At 39.3% G+C, this 24,766-nt stretch overlaps 1 protein-coding gene across 2 annotated transcripts in view; it reads right to left on the bottom strand.

The window, feature by feature from the left end:
- Positions 1 to 24,766, bottom strand: part of robo1 (roundabout, axon guidance receptor, homolog 1 (Drosophila)) — a 315,801-nt gene that overhangs the window by 262,073 nt on the left and 28,962 nt on the right. For both annotated transcript variants that reach the window (XM_055226042.1, XM_055226043.1), the window contains exon 2: positions 5,735 to 6,055. In XM_055226042.1, the coding sequence (XP_055082017.1) occupies positions 5,735 to 6,055 (321 nt within the window). The remainder of the gene's footprint in view (positions 1 to 5,734; positions 6,056 to 24,766) is intronic.

Raw genomic sequence — 24,766 nt, 5'->3', positions numbered from 1 at the left:
TGAAGGCAGCACACACTTAGATTTAGACGTTTTTGATGCTGCAAATTGACCTAGTGTGCACAAAAGTTGCCAAAAGCAGATAATGCTATTGAAACTTGTACACAGTTTAGTAATGAAAAGGTGGATTTAGAGTTTAGTTCCAAATTAACGTATAACTGTTTTATAGCTGATGACAAAAATGGAGATAACTCAACAAAAAAGTTTACTTAAAAATGAAGCACAGAACCAGGAACACACATCACCCTGTTTTCCCTTCCTATCGCCACATCGTCACAGTCAGCCAATCAAAGCCCGACAGTCTTGCCTCCCAACCAATCATATTTCAAGCCATTCATACACTCTCTATCTCACCCTATTGTTCAGCTGTCCAAAGCAGCAGAACCATCATCATCTTCATCTCCTCATCTTCAACACCTCAAAAGTCTAGGTTCTGAATAATATATTTTTCCCACCCAATCTACTGATCATTCCCTTAATTTTTTCGCTGGCATCTCTACCTGCAAGGGTCTAAGTAACAGAGTCTAGCATTACAGCTGGATGGATCAAAGCATTAAAAATGACATGGCCATTGTCATCTTTTATATCCATTGCATGTGGTTTGACTCAGTGTAGCAAAACCATGGGGAATACCAAATGTGAAGTGCACAGTGCTGAGTGGAGAGAATGGATTTGGGGAGAGTGAGGCCGAGCGTATAGTGACTTGAAAGAGTCTGCAGCCCCAAGTAAATGTTTAGACTCGGAGAAGCCAGAGACCGCAGGAGAAAAGAAGTTGTTCTGCTTGTGTTTATTTCCAGATTTTTGGTCAGAGCAAAAACCTGCGGAAACCCAAACTAGCCCCAGGTTTGTCATTGTAAACCGCACACACAGAGAACTGCAAAAAGAGACATCAAATGAGCTGAAAATGATTATAATTTAGATTTTTTTTTTTATTAGAATATGATTTAAGAATAACTCTAAATGATCTATCACTGGATTAAACACGCTGTACATGATTTTTACTGTCCTTAAAATGTGAAAAACAGAACTAGTACTACTACATTTTAAACTGTTTGCACTGGTCCAAAGTTATTCATCACTTACCTTATGCATTCTGAGCATCCTAACTGTTCACCATGATGAGTTTATAAGCACTAGACCAGACTGGAGTCACGATAAAGCTATTAGGGGCTTGAATGATTATGCTAAGTAGGACTCAGGCACTGTGTAGCTGAACAGACATAGCCTACAAACAGAAACTGTAAACAATAGGTGTTTTTAGTTTCAATGTAGTTAGATCCTTCCTTCAGACAGATATAAGGCAGTGTGCACCAGTAATTTGACCAGAAATGAAAAAGTGGCTTGGCAGAGAAACATCTTCACTCCTACAACTTTTTGTCCATTTGTCTTTTACTTACAATAACTAGCATCCAAAGACATGATAAAAATCTTTATAATTAGACAGTACACAGCAGACTTATTTGGACCTCAAGAGCTAATTGCACATTATATAGTATACTAGAGTATACTAGAGCAAGACACATTTGACTCAAATACATGGGGGAAAAAAAAATAAAAGCGCCAATGCCAATATTATTTTCTGTGTCAATTTAATTGGTCAAGTAGCTAGTAGGCTATTGAAATGTTAATGCTTTGCCTGGAAACTACCAGATCAAGTTACAGATCAGATATGTGGAGAGGATATGTGGAGTAATAATGAACGTGTAGAGTTTCTTTATCAATATAAAGACCTATGATTAAATTAATACAAGAGGGATATGTTCAATGACATATTGTGTAACATTCCAGACAAAGCAATAACATCTCTGTGAAGACAAGCACATGGCATACAGTGTATGCACTTTATACCTTGCAATTTCCATTTGCAGAAAAGTTTTAAAAGTAGTAGTGATTAAACCCCAACACCTGCAGCCAATCACGAATCAGTGCAAGTGCAGCCTCTGCAGCTCAGTGAGTTAATTATGGAGGTTCTTTCACATGAGGCCTGCCCATATACTGAGAATGAGACACACTTGTATGTGTCTTTGCCTGCAGGTTAAGGCTCTGGACACATCAGCCAGATGTGACTGTAGTACCTTTCTTTAACTGTGCAAGCTACATGCAGCTCATGTAAGTACATTATGAATTTACAAGAGCAAACATTTTACTACATAGACTTACTCAACTAAAGTGAGCTCATACAGTGAGGCCTGTCACAATAATCAATATATGCCATTTTTTATACTTTTCTGAAGATTTGAGCTGTAGAGGGTTGAATAAATAACTTTTATGACTCATTAATGTTTCATATATTTATTTCAGCTTATGTTTATTAAAAATACTGCACATATAGAACAGTTTTTTTTTTTTTGGGGGGGGGGTCTTGCTTTGGGGTGAATCCTGCTTAAAGGTTTTAATGTTAGTGGCATAATGCTTTTTAATTTTATCATTTATCATGTATATTTTCTTCAGCAATATATCGTATTTCAAAGTTTGTTATTGTGACAGGCCTACACACATCGTTACCACTCACCATTATCTCACAACAGTCAAATTGTTTTGTAATTTCCTGGTACATTTTCCTTTTATTGCAGTGAACTATCCTGACAGAAAGGGTTTACTCACAGACTCTTGACACGTTTAACCCACTTCAAAGCTGCTCTGCTCTGGCCACAATACAAGAATCCACACTAGCAAGAAACGCTCTTCATTAAAAGATGACTTAAGAGGGATGCAAGTCTCGCATTCCTTTTCATATAAAACCTCATATCTATCTCTCTGACACACAGCCCGGAGAGGGTCCAAACACTGGGCCTTTTGTTCCCTTTGTGGCTCCTGACCACCTACTGAGGGCCCTATAGAGGAGCACTCACCCTGGGATGATCGGAGCCCCCCCCCCCCCCCCTTCCTCTGGTTCCTCGGGGCTGGGGAGCCCAGATCGCGTCCAATAGCCTTCTCCTCTGAGATTATTCAAACCAGTGAGCACATTCAGGGTGGAAAGAGTGGAGACAGCAAACTGGAGCAGCCATTCACCCACATTCCATGGCTGGAGGGGATAAATTATGGAGGAATACAGACCTAAACAGACCAAGTTTCCATTTCAAAGCAGCTCAGATCGATATCTAATAATAATACCATCTGTGCCATAACATAGTATTAAGGATACAGTGTGGTAGTGTTCTTGTAATTGCTGCTGGTCAGAATTGTACCTGATCATTATAAAACACTTTCAATGGCAGTTTAAACGAAAGTATGGAACGAATATGTGAAATAATTTGTTAAAGGCCCTATATTTCAAAAAATAGACTCTTGTTAGCTTTAAGCCATGTTACCTCACCAAAAACATCCTTATCAGTCTGTCTAAAAGCTCAAAATGCTCTGTTCCACCTTATAATGTCTTGAAGCGATAGTTTTCAAGTTAACAGCTATCTTTTACTTTTTGTTCGGTAGAGATTTGCAGTTCCAGGGCTGAAATCATCCAAATGATTTTAGTAAACGTGTATGAAGTTTAAAAACACAGAGGAGCACCTGTATTACCACATGACATCACAAGGTGTGATGTGTTTCCTGTTTGAGAGAAGAACTTAGCCTAAATATGCAGGGTTTATGCGTTAAATGTGTGAATAAAAGAAACGATAACTCCAGGTAACAATATTATAACAGAGATCAGAAAATATCACAATATAGATCCTTTAAATATTTGTCCAAAGGTAGACTATGTAACTTTCTGGAGGTGGCACGTCACCTGCATAATTCCATGGAAATAGAACATTCTCCGTGGTTATATGTGCGTTTTATGACATACTGAAGATAATTATTGCTAAAGGAACATTTGATGGAGTGTCAGTTCTGGTAAGAGTCAGGTTTGTTGAGATGCAAGCCCGCTCATAAGTTTAAGTTTTAGGTTTTTCAGTGCAATAAACATATCTACAATGAAAAAAAAAAAACATGCTTTAATTTCAGTCTGTAAGTAACAAAAGTTACTTACTGTGGCTTTAATTTTATTTGAAGAAAATAGTCTATTTGTGTATTTTTTATTTTTTTCACATAAACATATTTGAAACATAAACACTTGCCCTTTGTTGTCTTTTGTGTATTGAGCTACATTAACTGTGTTTCTCTGTTAAGACTAGCTCATATGCTTATATACTTATAGGTCTATATGTTATGAACATTCATATACAGATTAATACACTCACTGGATATAAGAAGTACTATTAGGTTACATATTAGTGACCTGACACACATATACACCAAACTGTTTGAAATCAAGTGTTTGTTTTGTATCAGACTTGAAGAGTGCCGAGTCAGTGCCAAGCCACTGCCTTGAGGAACTCAACATTGCTCATACAGCTTTTATGTTACATTTTGTTTCTAAACCATATTATTTACTACTTAGCTAATAATAATAGCTAATCGACAAGTTATTTCAAGCTAATACATTTATTATCTTTAAATAACTAGTCAAACCAATCTTACAATTGTAGCCACATTTTAAACTAGCCATTTGTCAGCACTCGTCAATTCTATGTTCATTCAAAAATACACTGCAGCCATCTCCCTTAGGATTATTTAAACTAATGAGCATCAATCAGGAAACAGTGGAACAAACAGGAGAAACAGCAAGCCCATCCATGCTCTCATCCACAGCTCTCATCCACAGCTCTCATCCACAGCTCTCGACCACAGCTCTTGACCACAGCTCTCCACAGCGGGAGGACAAAACCAGGGATGGGTTCACAAAGCAGACCAAGCTTCTGTAAGACCAGCATCGGATCAATATTATAGACGTTTGTTAGGCAAATGTGTAACTCTAATGCAACACTTTCCATTTCTAAGTAAAGGTTTGGTTAACATGGGAAAAGCCAGATTAACTGTAACATTTTTTCACAAAGCCTGGTAATTACCCAGAAGCCTTTGGGCCAGATGGGGTTTGGAACATTTTTTTAGCATTAGTTTCAATTGTGTGCTTAATTATTCTATTGTACAATGATTATATATAACAGGCTAAAATGAAAGCACTCAAATATTAACCTCATTTCAAATTAATAATAATAGTGTTTGAAAAAAAACAAAAAAACAAGCTGCCTCCTATTATCATGAACCACAGACCATAGATTTTAACTGTTAACTAACAATTTTATTGTAAAATAAATTAAATCTATGGCTGTGATCAAACTTGCACAATTACCACATCAAACATGGGACTTAACTGGGACTGAACCTCGAACCTAATCTGGACTAGATCAGGGATAAAGCAGGACCAAACAACAATCGACATTGGGGCTTAAACTGGGCTAGGGCTGAGCAATATGGTGATAAAAATTGAAGTGATCTCATCCCTGTGATGATATTTTGATTGTAATGTCACATTACTCTCTATTCTACTCTATTTAATGCAGCTGTCTCCTCAAACACAAATACAGTTTACTATCCACTTCTATTAGTCAGCCTCTGTAATGCTCTGAGTGAGTGACAGCTGGATTTAACCAATTATACTTCAGAAGTAGCTGATGACTTTATTTACCTGATACAGGCTATAGAAAATACAAAGTGCATGGATCCTGATGAAATTGAAAACGTGATCTGGCTCCAAGAAAATGTGCCAATATGCCCACCCCTAAACTGGGCTCAGACCAGGATCAAGCCAGGCCATATGTGAACAAACACTAAAAATTGTCATTTATCGCCTTGTACTTTTGTGAAGCTTAGTCCAGGATACATTTCTGAGGCCATCCAAATCCCATGCACTACTTACGGGCTACTTCCAGCGATGCGTTGTGACTGACTGCCTCTCCCAGATAATTCCGAGCCACGCACACATAAGATCCCTCGTCCGGTTTACTCCTCCGGCCATGCACTATCCTGAGGAAAAACAGGGATCCGCTGGGCAGGAGCATCTTTTGGGAGCGTGGGTTATCCGTCTCCACGCGCTCCCCGTCCTTGTACCATTCTATAGTGGGTGTGGGCCTGCCCTCTGCCTTACAGTTCAGAGTGGCCGGCTCGCCCTTGGACACGATGAGGTCCGACGGGTGCTCGACAATGCGGGGTGGAGTGTCCTCTTGGCGCAGACGGGACCCTGGTAAAGAGGAGATTAAAGTTAGTATCAAAACATTACTACATGCTACATTGAGGAACTCTTTTTGTGTAGTTAATTGTTTGGGGTAGCAGTGCTGTAATGTCTTGAGCGTCCCCCCATTAACTCAAGACTTTTCCCCAGGACAAATCAATGTACACAAGCAATAAACAAAGCATGAGTCATCTAAATATATAACTATCTTCAGTATATTGCCTTGTTTTGCCTTGCCTTGTCTTAAATATAAGAGATGACATGGCGCTACCTTGAGGTACACCATTTCTGTGTCCATTCAGCGCATTTATTCTCCTCCCTAGGCACATTTTATCTATTCAAACAAAGACATGAACAAGTTCCCTTCATAAAAGTGATGTTTATGCTAACTGTACACATAAGAATGATCTTCGACAAAGAAGGCAACTCTTTAATAAAACAAAATCAAATTAATTTCACAGATAAAAGAGTTGGAATGCCAAAAAAGGCCAAAATATGAGGCTTGGTTTTTGGGAAGGATATGAAGAGATGGGAGATAACCACTACCCGAAAGACTATGTGAAGCATGCTCTGACTATTCAAAAAACCCAATAACCACTATGATAACAATGAGCCAACAATGTGCCACGCAGGACTAATACGCTTGTCCAGTGAACTGTGACTATCAAATCTCATATTGTCTTTCCGACTACAAAGAATACATTACAAAATTGCTTTTACTTCTGTTTGGAGAGAGAGTTTGCTAATCTAGCTCTGTTTGATAATGGTTTTACCCTTTGTACATTTTGACTTATCAAACTCAGATTCACTAGTAAATTTATTTCAACCCAAAACAACAGGTTAAATCCTCCAGCTAAGGTAGTCCTGACCAAGCCTACCTCAAGATCTAGAGACGGTCACCTTCTCCCAACAGGTTGCAGCAGAGGCATTGAAGGATGGGTCAAATGCAGAGGACAAATGTGGGCAACAATAAAAAGTGAATTTGACCAAAAGTTGATGGAGATTGAAAGAGCGACCCATGATCACTTTTAATTTGGAACACAGTGGCTAGCAGGTTAGCTATGTCCATTTATATATACCGTTGATGAAATACACTAATAAAGTTACGAATAATGTGTACTTAATTATACCCATAAAATTATTTTCCTCTATTTTTGATGACTAGCCTTCCGATTTTAAATACAAAAAAAATAAAAATAAATAAATAAATAACATATTGTTGATGAATTATAGCCAACATATTTCTCATTCATCATATTTAAATTCCACCCCTCCCCATTTGCTGCTATCGTACTCACTGTAAAATCCCTGTAATGTGACCATAAGGGCTCTCGCGCCACTCTCCCCACGTAAGCCTTTGGAGCCCATTCATCCCCCAATTAAAACCAGCCGGTGCTAATTGGAGGCACGGGCCCGCAATTAATTAACCCCATGAAGCCGGCAGAGTGGTTGGCTTTTTTTGGTGCCCCCTGCTCTCCCCCCTCCCCCTTGCACTGTTTCGTCGGTCGTGGTGCTGAGGCGGCAGCTTCCATTGGTATCCACGCTGGGTCTCGTCAGCATAATTAGATGACAGCCGGAGGGAAGATGGATCACTAGCATGCATATGTGTGGTGCGGACATCAGAGCCTAATTAATCCATGCCAGAGAAGGCCGCTCGGATCAGGGGCTCTTCCCAAAGTGATGAAGTGAGAACAGCTAGCGTGGGCTGTGGACACGTGCTAGCTCAACATGCGTGATTTGTATTCATTAATACAAAGGTTTGGAAGTTAGCTTTTATCGATTTGAAGAGGCGACAAACAATGGACCAATAATGATAAAATTTGTTTGTAAGAATGCATGAAGTTATTTTTAAAGGTGCACTGTGTGACTTTTTTGGTGAACTGTTTACCATCTAATTGTCCATGGATCAGTTTCAGGTGGTTTTATTGTTGCATTTTTACTGTGGGCTTGTCTCTCCACAGATCTGACCTGTAATTTTTAATAGAAATATATAAGATTTAAGGGCCTGTACCTGATTTCAAAACATTGATCAGGAACATGTTTTAGCTTGAACTTTTAGCCCTGCCCACTTAGTCCTTTCTGCCCCTGTGATACTGAACCATGGCATAGAATCAAGTGTCTGGGATAGTGTCAGGCAGTTGGTTTCCCATGATTCTTAGCAACAACGAGTGGACAAAAAACATGTGACTATGTATAATGAACAGATTATATTTTACGGTCTGGCTTTGCCAAACTATGCATGAGGTAAGAGGTAAAGAGCATGTATCTACACAAGAGTAAATTAGAATCAGGGACAGGCCCTTTAATGCCATACTCTGGAACATTCAAACCCAAGCTTTAATAGTATGGAGACAAGCAAGTGGCAGATCCTTCACTAGAAATGTCCCGTAGTGCACCGTTAAACTTTAAGTGTACAACTCCATTGTTCATGCTTGACTATTAGCTACATGTATTATATTATTATGCAAGTAATACAAATATACATGTTAAAAATAATCATACTTTTGCAGTATGCAAGCTTCTCATATGACCATGTTTTTGTTAATAAATACATAAATAATAGAGCATTGAAAAGTGGGCAGCTGGTCAAGGTTCAGCATAAGTAATATTCTTTATGTACACTTTTGTGCATGATTATTATGGGATCAGCTGTCCCTAATGACTGCATACATCTTAAACTGAATTTCAGTGAAACAGGTTCCACATTATCAGCAACCTCACCTCATGCCCTCATTATGAAAAACACACTGCACCATGTTATCATTTGAAAGAAGCATACAGTGTCATACAGGACAAACTCTTTTGCATATAAGACATACATAAATACTGAAATTATCAAATTCCAAATGTGTGCTTGTCTATGAAATAAGAGACCATACAAATATGACTTTGATGCAGGGTGGAGATATATATATATATATATATATATATATATATATATATATATATATATATATATATATATATATATATATATATATATATATATATATATCCTGCATCAAAGTCATATTTGTATGGTCTCTTATGACAATGCTAATATAAAAATCCTTATGTCATTTTGAAGTCTTTTTGAATCAATTTTCCAACTCATAGCAATACAAAAGTCCAAGTTTTAACAGCTGAAAGTGCATGGCACAGATGAGACTACATGATCGTATTAGAGATTTGACAAACAGCTGTGCCTAGTTTTTTCTATTTCAACAATTTTGGTGAAGTTTATTTATTTATTTATTTTTTATTTATTTATTTATTTGATAGGGACAATGCACGTTAATGAACATCTGTTGTAAACAAATGTAAATATGCCAGATTATAGCTACAGAGCTAATTTACATCCGCAGTCCCCAGGCAGGTAAAAAGTACAACAAATACATCACATTAGTACAATATACAAGAGTTAAAAAGTGAGGAGTAAAAAAAAAAAAAAAAAAAAAAAAAGGTACTCCCAATGCACTCTACTTGTGCATTGGGAGTAAAGCAGTTCAAATGAGGCCGCTCTGAAGTGTTGGCGTTTTATGGGCCATGTATTATGTATTCAGAGTGTGTACCCCACTGTATAGAGAAAAGGGAGAGAGAGAGAGAGAGAGAGAGAGAGAGAGAGAGAAAGAGAGAGAGAAATGAGATTGAGGAATGAGATAGAGAGAAACAGAGAGAGAATGTGAAGGTAATGAAGCAAAAATACACTCAAAATAACTCAAAACCTGTTTTGGATTTTATGCTTTTAAAACATCATTTATTTGAACCCTGGGTTGCACTTTTCTCATTTCTTGACCCTGACCCATATTCAAGTTTGTTTCTTCATAATTCTACATAACTCCATATATCTTGCTTCATATATTTGATGTCTTCCGTGTGTATATAAAATGTAGAAAGCAGTGTCCCTTTCCCACACAATGAACCCGGCCAGGCCCTCAGCGGCTGCAGTCGTTTGGAGTACAGAGGAGGAGCACATGTCTCACTTTACCTCTCTTTCTTGCTTTCTTTATCTCTCTCTTTCATTCTCTTTCTCCTCTGAGCAACAGTATCGTGCTTCTCTATGGGTCAAAGTGGAGTGCATGTTTGCAGCCTGACATCACCTACATTAGATCTGTTACAAAAGTGCCAAAGCTTCAGTCAAGGAAACTGAACAATCTCATGTGGTCAGATTGCATTTTATTGTCCAATAATCAGGAAGTGCTCTGTTAGCATGTTCGTTGTTGTTATATATACCATCACCGCTTTGGCGAATGGGTCGAACAGCAAAATAACCATGTAGTAGTATGTACTTCAAGTTGTACATTTTTACTTAAAAAGCGTATACCACCTTAAATGTCCTTACCACTGCCTCCACCTTTCTCCTCTTTGTACCCCTTTCTCCTCTTCTCCTCTTCTCTCTCTCCGCTGCACCTCTCTTCTATATTTCTCTTACCCCTTTCTCTCCTGTGCTCCTTCCCTCTCCAATCCATTTCTTCTCTCAACTACCCCTTTTTTCTTCTGCATTCCTCTTCTCGCTCTCCTCCTCTCCCACCCCTTTCTTCTCTCTCCTTTCATTCTCTCTTCTCCTGCCTCCCTCTCTCCTGCTTTTGTTCTGCTCCTTCCCTCCCCTCAACTCTGCTTCCCTCTCTCTCCCCCATCATTCCCCACTCTTCAGACTCCTCTTCTCTTCTCTTCTCTCCCTCTCCTCTCTCTTTCTCTTCTGTCCCCCATCTCACCCCTGTATTACCCTTGTCTCCTCCTTGCCTCAGCCTCCTCTCTCCTTCCTCCTCTCCACTTCTCATTCCTCACACATAGAGAATACCACACGAGCTCCGCCCCCTCCTCCTTCCTCCACCACAGGGACCCCGGCACCCCTGACTGCAGCCAGTAGATCGATGAGTGCCTCAGGCTAGCGTCCGCCTCCTAGTTCTGTACATTTACTCACAGTTAAAGTCTCTGCTGGAGGGGCCTTGGACTCATTATAAATAGTGTGTTTCTATAAGAGACTGACCTCTCAGACTCTAATGAGCAACAAAAACACAAGCCGAGGACTATTGATCCATGTGTTTACATCTCTGTAAACACACAAATATGTGCTAAGGCTAATTCTGCTCTTTGCTAAGGCTACCTCTACTTTAACTCTGCTCTATGCTAAGGCTAACGCTGCTCTAACTCTGCTCTATACTAAGGCTAATTCTGCTCTATGCTAAGGCTAACGCTGCTCTAACTCTGTTCTATACTAAGGCCAATTCTGCTCTAACTCTGCTCTTTGCTAAGGCTAACTCCGCTCTAGGGTCTGCTGGTACACTGGTGCTACCTATAGACCAGTTCACTCTGTTCCTTTTTTTTTTTTTTTTTTTTTTTTATTTGATTGTTGCCTTGGTAAACTTTATTATTTATTTATTTCATTGTTTATGTATTTATTTATTTATTTTATTATTATTTTTTATTTTATTTTAGAACTACATTGTTAAAGCTACAGTATGTAACCTTCTGGAGGTGGTATGTCACCTGCATGATTACATGGAAATAGAAAGTTAAAACTTTTGGAACATTCTCCATGGAAACACATGAATTTTATGCCATTCTATGGAATATTATAGCCAAAGGAAGAACATTTCCATGGAAACCTCCAGGCCAAATAAGAATCAGATTAGTGAAGATGCATGCAAGCCCACTGACAGTAAGAAGAATTTTCAATGCAATAAAGGAATATAAGTTCAGGAAATGGTGGTATTGGAGTAGTAGTATTGGTAGTATTAGTAGTATAGTAGTATTAATAGTATATTATTAGCAGTGGTAATTGTAGCATAGTAGTAGTAGTGTTTGATAGTTTTGTAGTTAGGTTAATAGAGTAACAGTTACATTTTAAGTTAAGATTACATGAAATAAGAGTCTTAAATCTTGGTACTAGTGATAACAGAAAGTTGACATTAAAATAAACATGAGAAATGTGTAAAAAAAATAAATAAATAAAATCTCCAAGAGTTTTGACAGGCCTAGGACTAACCAGCGAGAGATGTGGACAGCTGCACGTGCTCATTTGGAATTCTACATTTTTGTCCAGAAAACCATTGAAAATAGACACTTGTGACTTATAACTCAACAGAAAGAAACCGGAGTGAGTTTGAGCCTGTGGAGTTGATACAGTGGAAATTAGAATAGCCGCTCCCCCAAAGAACTGCACCTGCTCCCTCACACTTCAGCTTATAAAATCAATACCATTTTTATTTCATTATCCATTTACTTTTTAGTTTTACTTTTTCACATTTCACAGTTACACAATCCAAACTCAATCCCATGTCTCCTGGAGGCACAGAACCAACATTGGTGGTAGAATTCCCGGCACCTTCCTGGCTCCTTATTGATCTGTGTGTGGGGCTGTGCAATAGGAGCAGATATCTAGATATCTATAATTCATTAGTTACGCGGTTCATAGGGAAATATGTGGTCCTAAAGCCAATGTCCTGACACATGACCACTGCTCTATTTGTGTCTGTACTGGGACTATTCTGTTTCTGTCTGTACTGGGACTGTTCTGTTTGTGTCTGTACTGGGACTGTTCTGTTTGTGGCTGTACTGGGACTGTTCTGTTTGTGGCTGTACTGGGACTGTTCTGTGTGTGTCTGTACTGGGACTGTTCTGTTTGTGTCTGTACTGGGACTGTTCTGTTTGTGCCGGTACTGGGACTGTTCTGTTTGTGCCGGTACTGGGACTGTTCTGTTTGTGGCTGTACTGGGACTGTTCCGTTTGTGGCTGTACTGGGACTGTTCCGTTTGTGGCAGTACTGGGACTGTTCCGTTTGTGTCTGTTCTGGGTTATGCTTCAGTGTTTATCATGTTTAGCTAGTCACTGTATCAGAGAGAGACTTGTGTAGTACCAGAGGTCCAGGATAATGTAGTACTAGTCTTAAAGCAGTGCAGTGGAAGTAATAACACTGGTTGTGCTTTGGGATGCATTAGCACAGGCATGTCCAAACTGTGGCTTGGGGGCCTAATGCGACCCTCAGACCAATTTTTCTTGGCCCTCAAGCTTCCAGGTGAATTGGCCCATATTACCTTAAACAGTACTTTTTACTGTATATTTCTGATTTCTCTATTTAACATCTCATATCAAATATTTAATGTGTCCCACTGAGGATGTAAGCATGAATAAATATAGTAGCTCAGTCTAACTTGTAATAATGAGGCAGATTTGAAGTATTCACTGTATTGGTGACAAGTCTATGGCCCTCAATTGGCCCTCAGCTTTGTCTGTGTTTTTATATGTGGTCCTTAATGAGAAAAGTCTAGACACCCTCGCATTAGCAGTAACAGTTTGGTGGTTGCAGTAGCGACTAGTAGCAATACTAATAGTAATAATGGAGCTCAACAGTGACCGCCCATCCCACGGTTCGGGAATTAACTTTCCCATTCATTTTTCTCATAACCTTTACAAAAAAAAAAAAAAAAAGTATATTAAAGGTTTGAAAGCTCAGGAACAATCAGCTGTGTGGAACTATGACCGCAAGACCTATAACTTTATTTAAAATCTGTTTCTGAAACGTTATAAACCACAGCATTATTAAAACATTTTACACAATCTTGCATTTTAATCTGCTTTATTGGACTGAAAAAAACGCATTATGGAGATTAGTTAGCATGTAGCAGGTTAGCATGTAGCTGGTTACCCACCGCGATGCCTTTGAACTCTTATTTTTTGGAAATGTCTATGGGAAAAAATGAATGGATAATTTACTTACAGAACCTGAGCAGATGCCAAGTTTCAAGTTATTTTGTACTAGTGATTTTTGTACAAGTAAGATACAAGATACAAGATAAGCTTTAAAGAATTTTGGGATGTAGTATTAGTAGCAATACTTGTGACAGTAGTAGTAGAAGATCTGTAGTTGTTCTGTTGCAGTAGCTGAGGAAGCAGTAGTCGTATTCATCCATCCAATAGCAGTGGTGGTAGCAGCAGTAGCAGAGTACTACCAGCAGAAGTGTACTCATTTTGGAGTTTTATTAGTAGCAGAAGAAATAGGTGCAAAAGTAAAGGGTATAGTGCAGCTGTATCAATGGCAGTACTAGTAGTAGTAGTAGCTCCAATCATTAAAGCTCCACTCTTTTTTTTTTACTTCGTAAACCTTATTCTGTCTCTCCACTAGTTCCATTGCTTATGTAAAATAAACTTAACTCTGTAATGCTGAGTAATGCTGTAATACTTCAGTCAGAGTTAACAAATCTGATGGCGCGGAGCGCTGAGGTGTCGTGAGGTCTTTGAATGCCTCACACTCATATCTCATCTCTGATATGGTTTACTATGTTCTGGAGATAAGCCCAGTGCACAGAAGGCCCTCCCTGTCCACACCACCATTACTGTGAGATTAAAGGCTTTAAGAGGGATTTATGAGCAGATAGGGGCAGGGGGCGGGGTTCTGTGGGGGAGAAGGCGGGGCTCTGTGGTCAGGGGGCGGAGTCTGGAGATGTGCCAAGGAGTGAATGTAATGCCACAGAGTGGCAGCAAGAACGAATGTTTTCAGGTGGGACTATTATAGAAGAAAAATGAACTGAAACAAAAAACTAATGATAACAATAAAAATATATCTTGGAGATTTTTGTATCATTTATTTTTCCCAGTGACAGTAAAGATAAGAGTGTCACTTTCAACACTTTCAAATTTGAAAAAAAAAGTACATTCTCGTTGAAACACGGACTTTTCGTATACTATTCTTCATTGACCAGTGATGAAAGATGAAGAATTTTTTTTGGTATAATATATTTATAATACAGGTGGAAATATGACTTGCTGACAGCTAGTTGAGTCTTTTAAATACTTTCATATTTAGATAAAATAATTACAGTCTAAATATGTATGACCTGTATGTGAAACATGTCAATCTAACTCCAGGTGCGTTTTTGATGAGAAAACAACATTGTAAAATAGATCCAAAATCCAGGTACACTCAAAAAAATGAATTGTGGCTGTTGTTACTTTTACTAAAGTGTATTTTGTAGTTTTTATTTAAACACTTTGATTTTTCACATATTTTTGACATGCTTATGTAAATATTATGAAATACATTCAATATTTGGCATTACTCAAGGCTATATGCAAGGGATTACTCAACACTCTTAAGTAAAATGTTTGAGTTATGTCCTTCTGGTATTCCGTATTTGATTTGATTTTTTTTGCCCGCTCAAATGTGAGCACACACGCATGCGCTAATTTCACCTGCCCTGATCAACGAGACCTGACAATCTTTGGAGTTTTCTCTCAAATTTATTGGTAAGTAAAACTTTATTAACTTTGATATACTTTATATCGTTATTTATCCGGACATTTCGGCTGTATATAATATTCATGATTCGTCACGAGCATGTATTGAACGCTAAATTGAGGGAATAGTTTGGTTAGCATACTTTTTGCACTACAGACTGGGGCTGCTGCACGTGCTACACTGGCGTGGGGGAGAATGGGAAGAATGTATGAGCGCGGGGCGGACCGGTCGGTCGGTCGGTGTGTGTGTGAGCGGAGACCAGCGGAGACCAAATGAAAGCTGTAGTGGTGCGTGCGAAGGCGGCGATGGGCAGGCACAACCGCCGCGATGACGTGACTGCGGAGCCTCGCGCTGTATCCCGGTGAAGAGGGAGACTGAATAAGGAATTCGGCTATTATCTTTTTGTAAATACTTCGATAGGGTTTGAGCATGCAGGATCACTCCTGCCGTTGTATTACAAGTAGAACAAATAATAAATCTTCCCTCCATTTTGTAATAAGATTTTGTATGCATATTTTAATGATCAAATCAATTAGTTTCATGTATAGACTTATCATGAAATTATGGAACATGTATCTAATGTAGTCTTTTATAAAGTTATTGTAATGACCATAAGACAAGATAAAACTATCTACACAGATAGAAATTTGGAAATTTGTGAAATTTAAATTTTTTACATTTATAATTTTACTTCCTCATTGTAAACAATGACATACTTGGTAATTACCTTAGCAACCATGTTTTACACTGGGCCAAAATTAAGAATTGTTAATTTGACAAAATTACATCAGAACACACATTTCTTTTTAAACTTTTTCAGATAAAAAACATTTTAAACACCACCAAGCTTACAGGCTATATACATTTATAATTTGGTATTTGGGGCAGGAAAAAAAAAAAAAAAAATTAAATACATTTTTATTTCACTGTCTTCTAGATTAATGCAGAGTTCAGACGAATCACCACAATGCCATTGGCCTCAAAGTTCATGTCACAGCTGGATCTTTATGCTCCTAAACTGATGAAAATCTTTAGAAAGAAGGGAGGAAAACCTGGACGGAAGATAACAGAAATCATGACAGGAATTAATGAGGTTTGTCATTTTAAACTTGGAAATAATTTCATTACTCAGAACCACCACTTTCATTTTATTAAAATCTATTTAAATAGTGTACACAGCAGGGGTCTCCGACTTGTCGCTCAGGAGCTACTAGTTGCGCTCCACATGCTGTATTGAATAATTCAAATTAGATCTAACACATGCCCTATATAACCACTGTAAATGTATATTTAGCTAGCTAAAGATGTTTGTATGTTTCCAACTAAGGCTTACTATTGCTGTTATTACAACTGTTATTTTTGGTTTGTAAAAGTGTCTCTCTAGGAGATAAAGGTTGTATTAGGTGTGCCTTGAAAACATTTCCAATAAATTAGTTACTATTTATAAATGGATGTATTAGACTGTTAACATCTCAACATAATGGTTTTTAACAATATATTTTGTACAGCTAACCAGCTAACATTAATACAGTCTTTATAGGATATTTTTTTTGTTTTTATAAAAAGTGTAAAAAACATTTATAAATGGTGGTCACAGAATGTCTTCAATCCAAAAAAAGTGTGCCGTCGCTTAAAAAGTTGAAAAATACTGTATATTAAAGTATAAAAAAGTTGATATTTAAAATTTTACATTTTAAGTTTAAATCAGAATATTATTGTTATTGTATTTTTAAAAATATAAAATGGTTTTAACATTTGGCACATATAGAACATACAGAATGAATAAAGTCGCGTTAAAGTATGAAATCCCTGCATAGGTCCTAATTTACTCCCAAATTTAATTTTATTTATTTATTTATTTTTCAGAGAGACTCCATTGACCAAAGAAGATGTTGTACCCTGAAGGCCCTTTCTGTTTATCTGAATGAAGATCCAAGCAACATGATAAAAGAATATGTAGTAAGTTTATTGTATGAAATGTTAATTTTAATAATAATAATAATAATAATAATACTATTTTGAGGAAAATATCAGAATTTTACTTACTTATTGTTAATGACTAATGGTTTTGGTATAACGTATCTATGGGTGTAAAGATTTATTTGTGTCCAGCAGAAAAGCATATTTTGGTACTTTAGTCTTATAAAGATGGACCCCTGGTGTTGGGTCTTAGTCACTGTCCGCATCAAAGGTGAGACAACTACAGTCCTCTTATTTCCTCACCCCCACCACCACCACACCTGTGTCCCTCATTCTTTAAGTCGAGAATGTTTATATCTCTTATAAAAAGAATACGTTGATGTTATTGGAAAAACTTGTACAGTGAACCTTTGTTTATGGTGGGGGTTTACGTTCCGAATATAACCTGGGATAAATGAAATCCGTGAAATAGTGCTGTAGCGTCTTTTTCTACTGAAGGCTGCGCAGGAGTGTTTCTCAGAGAGAAGAACATTGTCATGGGTCATTGTTGGTAATCTTTCTTTTTCTGAGCAAGAAGATTTTTATAAACGGACATGACACCTTCCATTAAGTTTGAGAACTGTTATGAATGACATGACACAAGTTCAATTCTTGTGCCGATCTAGAACACAATGCACGGTAAAAAAAAAATATGCGAAGTCGGTGAAGCGCGTTATAGTTTGCGTTCACTGTAATAAAACATTTTTTGTGTGTCTTTTTTTAGAATATTGATTTCCTTAATGCCCAGCAACAAATGCCAAAGACCTCTATTGGCATTTATGCCATCCTGCATGAAGGGGATGATGGCGGCAAGGAAGATCCAGAGGATGTGGGAATCATCATTGAGGGAGTCTCTGTACTGCAGGATCTTCGTGAGGTTGCCACTGCTTTCCCTTTGCTCTTTGGACTGATCAACTTGAACTACCCACGGGATCTCAAGTACACTTTTGAATTTTACCAAAAGGTGTTGGAGCTTGATAACAAAAAAATGTCAAACAAAATCCAAATTCTAAAAAACAAGCTTCTTGAGTAGATTAGCTGACCATATTTTACAACTTTTTTCTTTTTTTAAGATGGGCTGCTGTTCTTTCAGTGTTTACTTTGCACTAGAGGTTGGAAATATGAACAAAAATGTATGTATTTATTTTTTGGTGATCTCAGATGAGCAGTAAGCCAAGTGTAAACAATCAAATTTAAATTTCCAAATCAGGATTACTGAAAACATTTTTGAAATGCTTTACTTACTTTTTGATTAAAAAACAACTTTATTTTATTTAAAATATTCTTTGCTAAAAAGGAACACGTTAAGTAGACTTTAGTACATTCCAATAAGTTCAATGTATTATTTTTTTAAGTTTTAAATTTGCTCGTTAAAGTTCATTATTGCAAATTGCAAGTCTGTGATGATTTTTCACAATTTTAGTCAATACATTAATACACTTGTTCACAATGTTCAAAGATGGTTTCCAGAATGCTACTGCAAAAATGTTCAAATGAAGTGTATTATTGATGAAAGTTTGAAAATATCTGCCTATTTTGCAGATATTCATAAACATTCACAATATCTCAAATTTGATATTAATATCAATATTTATATTTTTAGTAGGTGCTACTTTGCACCATATGTGTTGGTTTGGGACAAAATGTTGTCCTTTTCATACATATTTTTACTTTTTTCACAATCTTATCTGTTGTTTGCTAAGTTAATTTTTCAAACAAGGACAGCTATTTTAGAAAGGTTATCTTATGTTTTTAGAATAGACCCTATTCACTTAAAGAGGACTGCCCTAAAGAGGCGTGTTTACAAATTTTATTGTTTGCAGGTTGGTTGCTCTTTGTAAAGTTAATTCTTCACAATTGGGAAGCAGTTTTATAAAACTTCATGTTGCACTTTTCAAGTAAAAAAAAAAAAGTTAGTTTTGAGATGTAAAAATGTGTGCTAGTTTTGCACTAAAGCATGGTTTTAGAATGTCATGTTCTAAAAAAGACAATAAATGAAGAATTGTAAAATTATTCCTGATGCTGTTTTTTGTTCACTTCTGGGAAACTTGACTTGCTTTTGTAAGCGATACTTAGCAATGTTGCGTCATCCGGTTGCATGCAACTGCACTGAGTAAATATGAATGTGTTTTATTCATAATATTAAGTTACTGTAGTGATGTTAATTCTATTTAATGGTATTTAATACAAGTTACTTAATATGTTTGAATTAGGGTTAAGAACGCAAATTCTTAAGATTTACCTAAGCATCTTGAGTAATTACTATTAAGTATTTTATAAAGGGATTGCGCAATGCATTTATGTAGTTTGCACCCAATAAGGTTGAGTATTAACTATGTAATGAAAATATCTAGTATATATTTAATCCATCTACATAGACCCTATTGAAGTATGTTAAGTATGTACTATATAAGCATACTTTACAACAATTACTCAATGTGATTGCGTGCAACCGGATGACGCAATGCTTTTAAGTAAATCCAAAGAATTATTTTTTTGAGTGTAATACAGGCCCTTTAACTTCATAGGTGTAAAGTCCTCATACATGTACACTGTTGTTTTATGACAGACCTCTTAAAGCTACCATTTGTAATTTCCCCTAGCCATAAACAGGACAGGCCCAGGCAAGGAAAGGACAGGGACAGGACAGTGGAGGGAATGGTGGCTGCTACTGTCCTGGGAGACACTTCAAATGGGGCCACTAACTGCACTGTACTGTAACAACACCCAATTCCATTCCAAAATACAGCCCGACTGCTCAGGACTAGGGATGGGACGATATTAAATTTTAGACTCACGATTATCGTGGCCAAAATAATCGCGATTAACGATATTATCGCAATAATTATTAACCTGTTAACGTTTCGACGGCCCAGGCCTACTTTACAACGTTACAGCAATGTACATACACTTCTGCGTCACCCACACAAACAATCTACACATCAAATGAAAACCATTTTCACCTGCAATCACCACAGTGCTGACAGGAAAGACGTTTTTACAGAAAAGTCACAAAGTGTGAATCTGGACTTCACTTACCATTGAGTGCTCTGGTTCTGTCAAACATCAACATATTCACACAAAGTTGGTCTCATTTGTTCCGTAAAGGTCCAGAGAATATAATCCAGTCAAGAAATTATGTCCACAAAATAAGATCCTCCATGTCCAATCTGCTGCAGGAAAGTACTCCAAATATGAAATCTGCTCCATCATTTCTTTGCCTTTCTTTTGTCGATTTCAGACATAATAAACTTCTGACAGCGCCAACTTTGTTCCCCAGTGCTAAACACACGTGTTAGCTTGTGATTGACACCAGTGTTGGCCAATAAGGTGGGGGTTGTGGATTTCTGAGGCCGCAGACAGCAAATCAGTGCTACAGATGACTGAAAGTTTACGCCCCACTCTTCCCCTTGTAGAATCAACCAATTACATCACACACATTTAGTGACGTTTTCCCCTTACAGCCAATGAGCAGCGGGACAGGATGACGTATCACATGCCATGGTTTTCCGTAAACAGACGTACCCGGAAGAAACTGTGTACTCCTCAATGCCATGCTGTCGAAATGGACCAGTCCTTGTTACGCCGGAAGTGACGCAAGTGCCCGTCGACGAACACTTTTTTTTTTTATTAAGGCACTTTGGTGAATTGGGAAACGAGTGGATGCAGAAATCTGTGCATAATGGCGCATTTTATGCACTGTTGTTTTGCGTTTTAAACATGACGAAACGGACAAACCAAAGGGAGGACGTGATCGAGGACACTGTGGATGTTTGTACAAGTTAAACTAGAGGCATCTCTGACCCGGAGCGGTTCATGGCAAAGAGTAAAGATCCCACAGTGGACTCAGGAGTAAAGGACCTTATTTTTTGATGGATTGGATGCTGTTCTCGATCGGTAAGCGTGGTTTATTCTGCTATTGACTTAATTGTAGGTCAAATATACCATGTATAATCGTTAGCTTTGCTTCTGTGCACATAGTGCGTATTCGGACCATGCGCTCTGGCACATTTGTGTTCAGCTGTATGAATTAGACTTAATTTGTCTATTGTTTAAAAGGTGTTGTTTTATTCTGCAGTTTCCATTATTGTAGGTAAAAATATAAGATGTACACACATTAGCGTCTCATCTGTGTGCACGGGTGAGGCGCGCGCTGGTACGTTCCTGTGGAGAGTTACGGATCAGACTTTGTTTATTGTTGATATCTGACAGAATATAGTTCAGACAGAGATAAGCACATAAGCTACAAGTGTCATTGCTATGTCAGAATGGGCAAACACCAGAACTAACATCTAAACGTATTGGAACTGGAAACATGAGGCAGTGTGGTGCCGTAAAGGCGATTATAATCGTGTGCGATGATCGCGATTATTAAAAAATGCCACGAACGATTAATTGCGGACCTTATTTATCGTGATTAACGATATTATCGTATATCATCCCATCCCTACTCAGGACAGCCCTCTATGAATCAGACCACCACCAACCCACCATCAATCCCAACCACAACACCAGCACCAACTCCAATCTCAGCACAGACACCATCAACCAACTGACCAAGAACCACAGCACCAACCCCAACATCAACCCACCACCAATCCCAGCACCAACCCCAACACCAACCTCAACACCAATCCCAGCACCAACCCCAAAATCAACCCACTGCCAACACCAACGTCAACACCAACTCCAGCACCAAGCCCAGTACCAAGATTCAGTGGAAAATAGAATGGTGGTACGGTTAATACTTTTGCCTCACAGCAAAAAAAGTTGTGAGTTCAGTTCCTGGTCAGTTAGGGGGGTTTCTGTGTGGAATTTGAATTTATGTTACGCTTAGCTGTAAGTGCAAAAAATGTCATGAATATGTAAAAAATAAATGCATAAAAAAAAAAAAAAACAATAAGTATGAGCATATTAAAATTGGAAATGTTTCTACTTTGCACGGATTGCTCCATGTTACGAAAACCTCCTTGGAGACAAGCAGGTGACACCGCTAAGCCAAGGCATTGTGTTGTTTTTGAACATAGAAACAAATGCAAGATAGATACTTCTAATGCCATACTTTGCTTTCCTCACAAAGCAATAACACCACCATGGAGACAATCAGAGAGCCCTCAACAAAAAGTTACACAGAGCACCTTTAATAATAGAGGGTAATAATAGGGGGCGCCAATAAGAAGCCCCCAAGACTGTAACCCTCTCTTAGACCCAGCCCTGTGCCCTCTCCTCTGCTCACATTAGTCCACACAGAGTAACCGAACCCGGGTCCCCTCTCCTGGATCACTCCCCGGAATGCGCTCTGTGAATGGGCCGGGCAGTCCTATCGGATAAGCCTGACGGTGAATGCTACACAAGACTATCGCTTACCCCCCCCCCGAGAGGCGGGATTAGGCCCCGTGTATGCCTCTGTCTGTGCCTGGCTGCCTGGACCGGCCTGAGGTATTGGGGATTTGGGGGGGGCCAATGATATCTTTATGGGTGTCTCTCTCCTCTTTTCTATCCTCCTCTCTTTGTCTGCTTGGAGCAAACACGCGAGGATAGGGTGACCGATGATACTGAAGCAGCGAGGGAGAGGGAGGTAGAGTTACGCAGGAGAATGCTGGCGTCAGGTAGGATTTGGTCGAGAGTAGCCACTTCTATCCCCAAGCAGGTATACACTAATCTTCACTCACATTGGCCATTTCAATCACAGTAATATAGATGGACAAAAATAGAAAGTATATTTTAGTTTTAAATTCAGCATGTTTATATATCACCTCCACCCCCATTATGTGTGTGCGTGCCATCATCAGTCATGCAGCAGACAGCCAGCAGAAGGCTAGAGGCTGCCGTCCGCTGGGACCCATCTCTCTCTTCTCCCTCAGTACCCCTTCATTTCCCCCTCCTCTGCATCCCTCTAATCTCCCCTTCCTCTACACCTCTGTACCCCCACTTCCCTCCATACCCCCTGAAAACGAGCAAGGGAGGAGGCGGGGCAATGTACCATCATATCCACTCAGTTCCTCTCAGTTAAACAATACTTGAAAACAGCAACAACATAATTTAAGCACCAACTTAAACTACTAACTAAAAGCAACTAAAGCATTTCTGGCAGACCATAGAGGTGTTTATAAGCAGCAGATGGTACTCCTCTTGTAAATGTTCTCAGTTACAAACGCAATATGTCCACTCACTTGACATGACTGGGGCAGTGCAAAAAGGAACGGAATAAGTTTTATGAATCCAAACAAAATATATCATATTCATTTTGGCGACATGTTCCAATGTTGGCCTTCAAAAGAACATAACGCTATCTACAACTTTCCATCCATCCATCCATTTTCTTCCGCTTATCCGGGGCCGGGTCGCGGGGGCAGCAGTCTAAGCAGGGACTCCCAGACTTCCCTCACCCCGGACACGTCCTCCAGCTCCTCCGGTGGGACCCCAAGGCGTTCCCAGGCCAGCCGAGAGACATAGTCCCTCCAGCATGTCCTGGGTCTTCCCCGGGGCCTCCTCCCGGTGGGACATGCCCAGAACACCTCCCTAGGGAGGCGTCCAGGAGGCATCCTGAGCAGATGCCCGAGCCACCTCAGCTGGTTCCTCTCAACGTGTAGGAGCAGCGGCTCTACTCCGAGCTCCTCCCGTGTGACCGAGCTCCTCACCCTATCCCTAAGGGTGCGCCCGGCCACTCTGCGGAGGAAGCCCATTTCAGCCGCTTGTATCCGCGATCTTGTCCTTTCGGTCATTACCCAGAGCTCATGACCATAGGTGAGGGTAGGAACGTAGATTGACCGGTAAATCGAGAGCTTCGCCTTCCGGCTCAGCTCCTTCTTTACCACAACGGACCGATACAGCGACCGCATCACTGCAGACGCTGCACCGATCCGCCTGTCAATCTCCCGCTCCATCCTTCCCTCACTCGTGAACAAGACCCCAAGATACTTGAACTCCTCCACTTGGGGCAGAGACTCACCACCCACCCGGAGAGAGCAAACCACCTTTTTCGGGTCGAGAACCATGGCCTCGGATTTGGAGCAGCTGATTCTCATCCCAGCCGCTTCACACTCGGCTGCAAACCGCCCCAGTGCCTGCTGCAGGTCCTGGCTCGAAGAAGCCATCAGGACAACATCATCTGCAAACAGCAGAGATGAAATCCTGTGGTTCCCAAACCAGGCCCCCTCCTGCCCTGGCTGCGCCTAGAAATTCTGTCCATAAATATAATGAACAGAGCCGGTGACAAAGGGCAGCCCTGGCGGAGTCCAACATGCACCGGGAACAGGTCTGACTTACTGCCGGCAATGCGAACACAGCTCCTGCTCTGGTCATACAGGGACCGGACAGCCCTTAGCAAAGAGCCCCGGACCCCATACTCCCAGAGCACCCCCCAAAGGACACCACGAGGGACACGGTCGAATGCCTTCTCCAGATCCACTATCTACAACTTTCTAGAACTTAACTCTATCCACAACTTTAAAGTCTCTATACCTGATTTTTACCGTCTTAAAAACCTGAAAAACAGAACAGGTTCATTTTAAACAGTTTGCAGTGGTGTAAAGTTATTCCTC

The sequence above is a fragment of the Periophthalmus magnuspinnatus genome, chromosome 13, assembly GCF_009829125.3.
Source record: "Periophthalmus magnuspinnatus isolate fPerMag1 chromosome 13, fPerMag1.2.pri, whole genome shotgun sequence".
Lineage (NCBI taxonomy): Eukaryota > Metazoa > Chordata > Actinopteri > Gobiiformes > Gobiidae > Periophthalmus > Periophthalmus magnuspinnatus.
The sequence above is the reverse complement of the archived record's forward strand: the minus strand, read 5'-3'. Positions and strand labels throughout refer to the sequence as shown.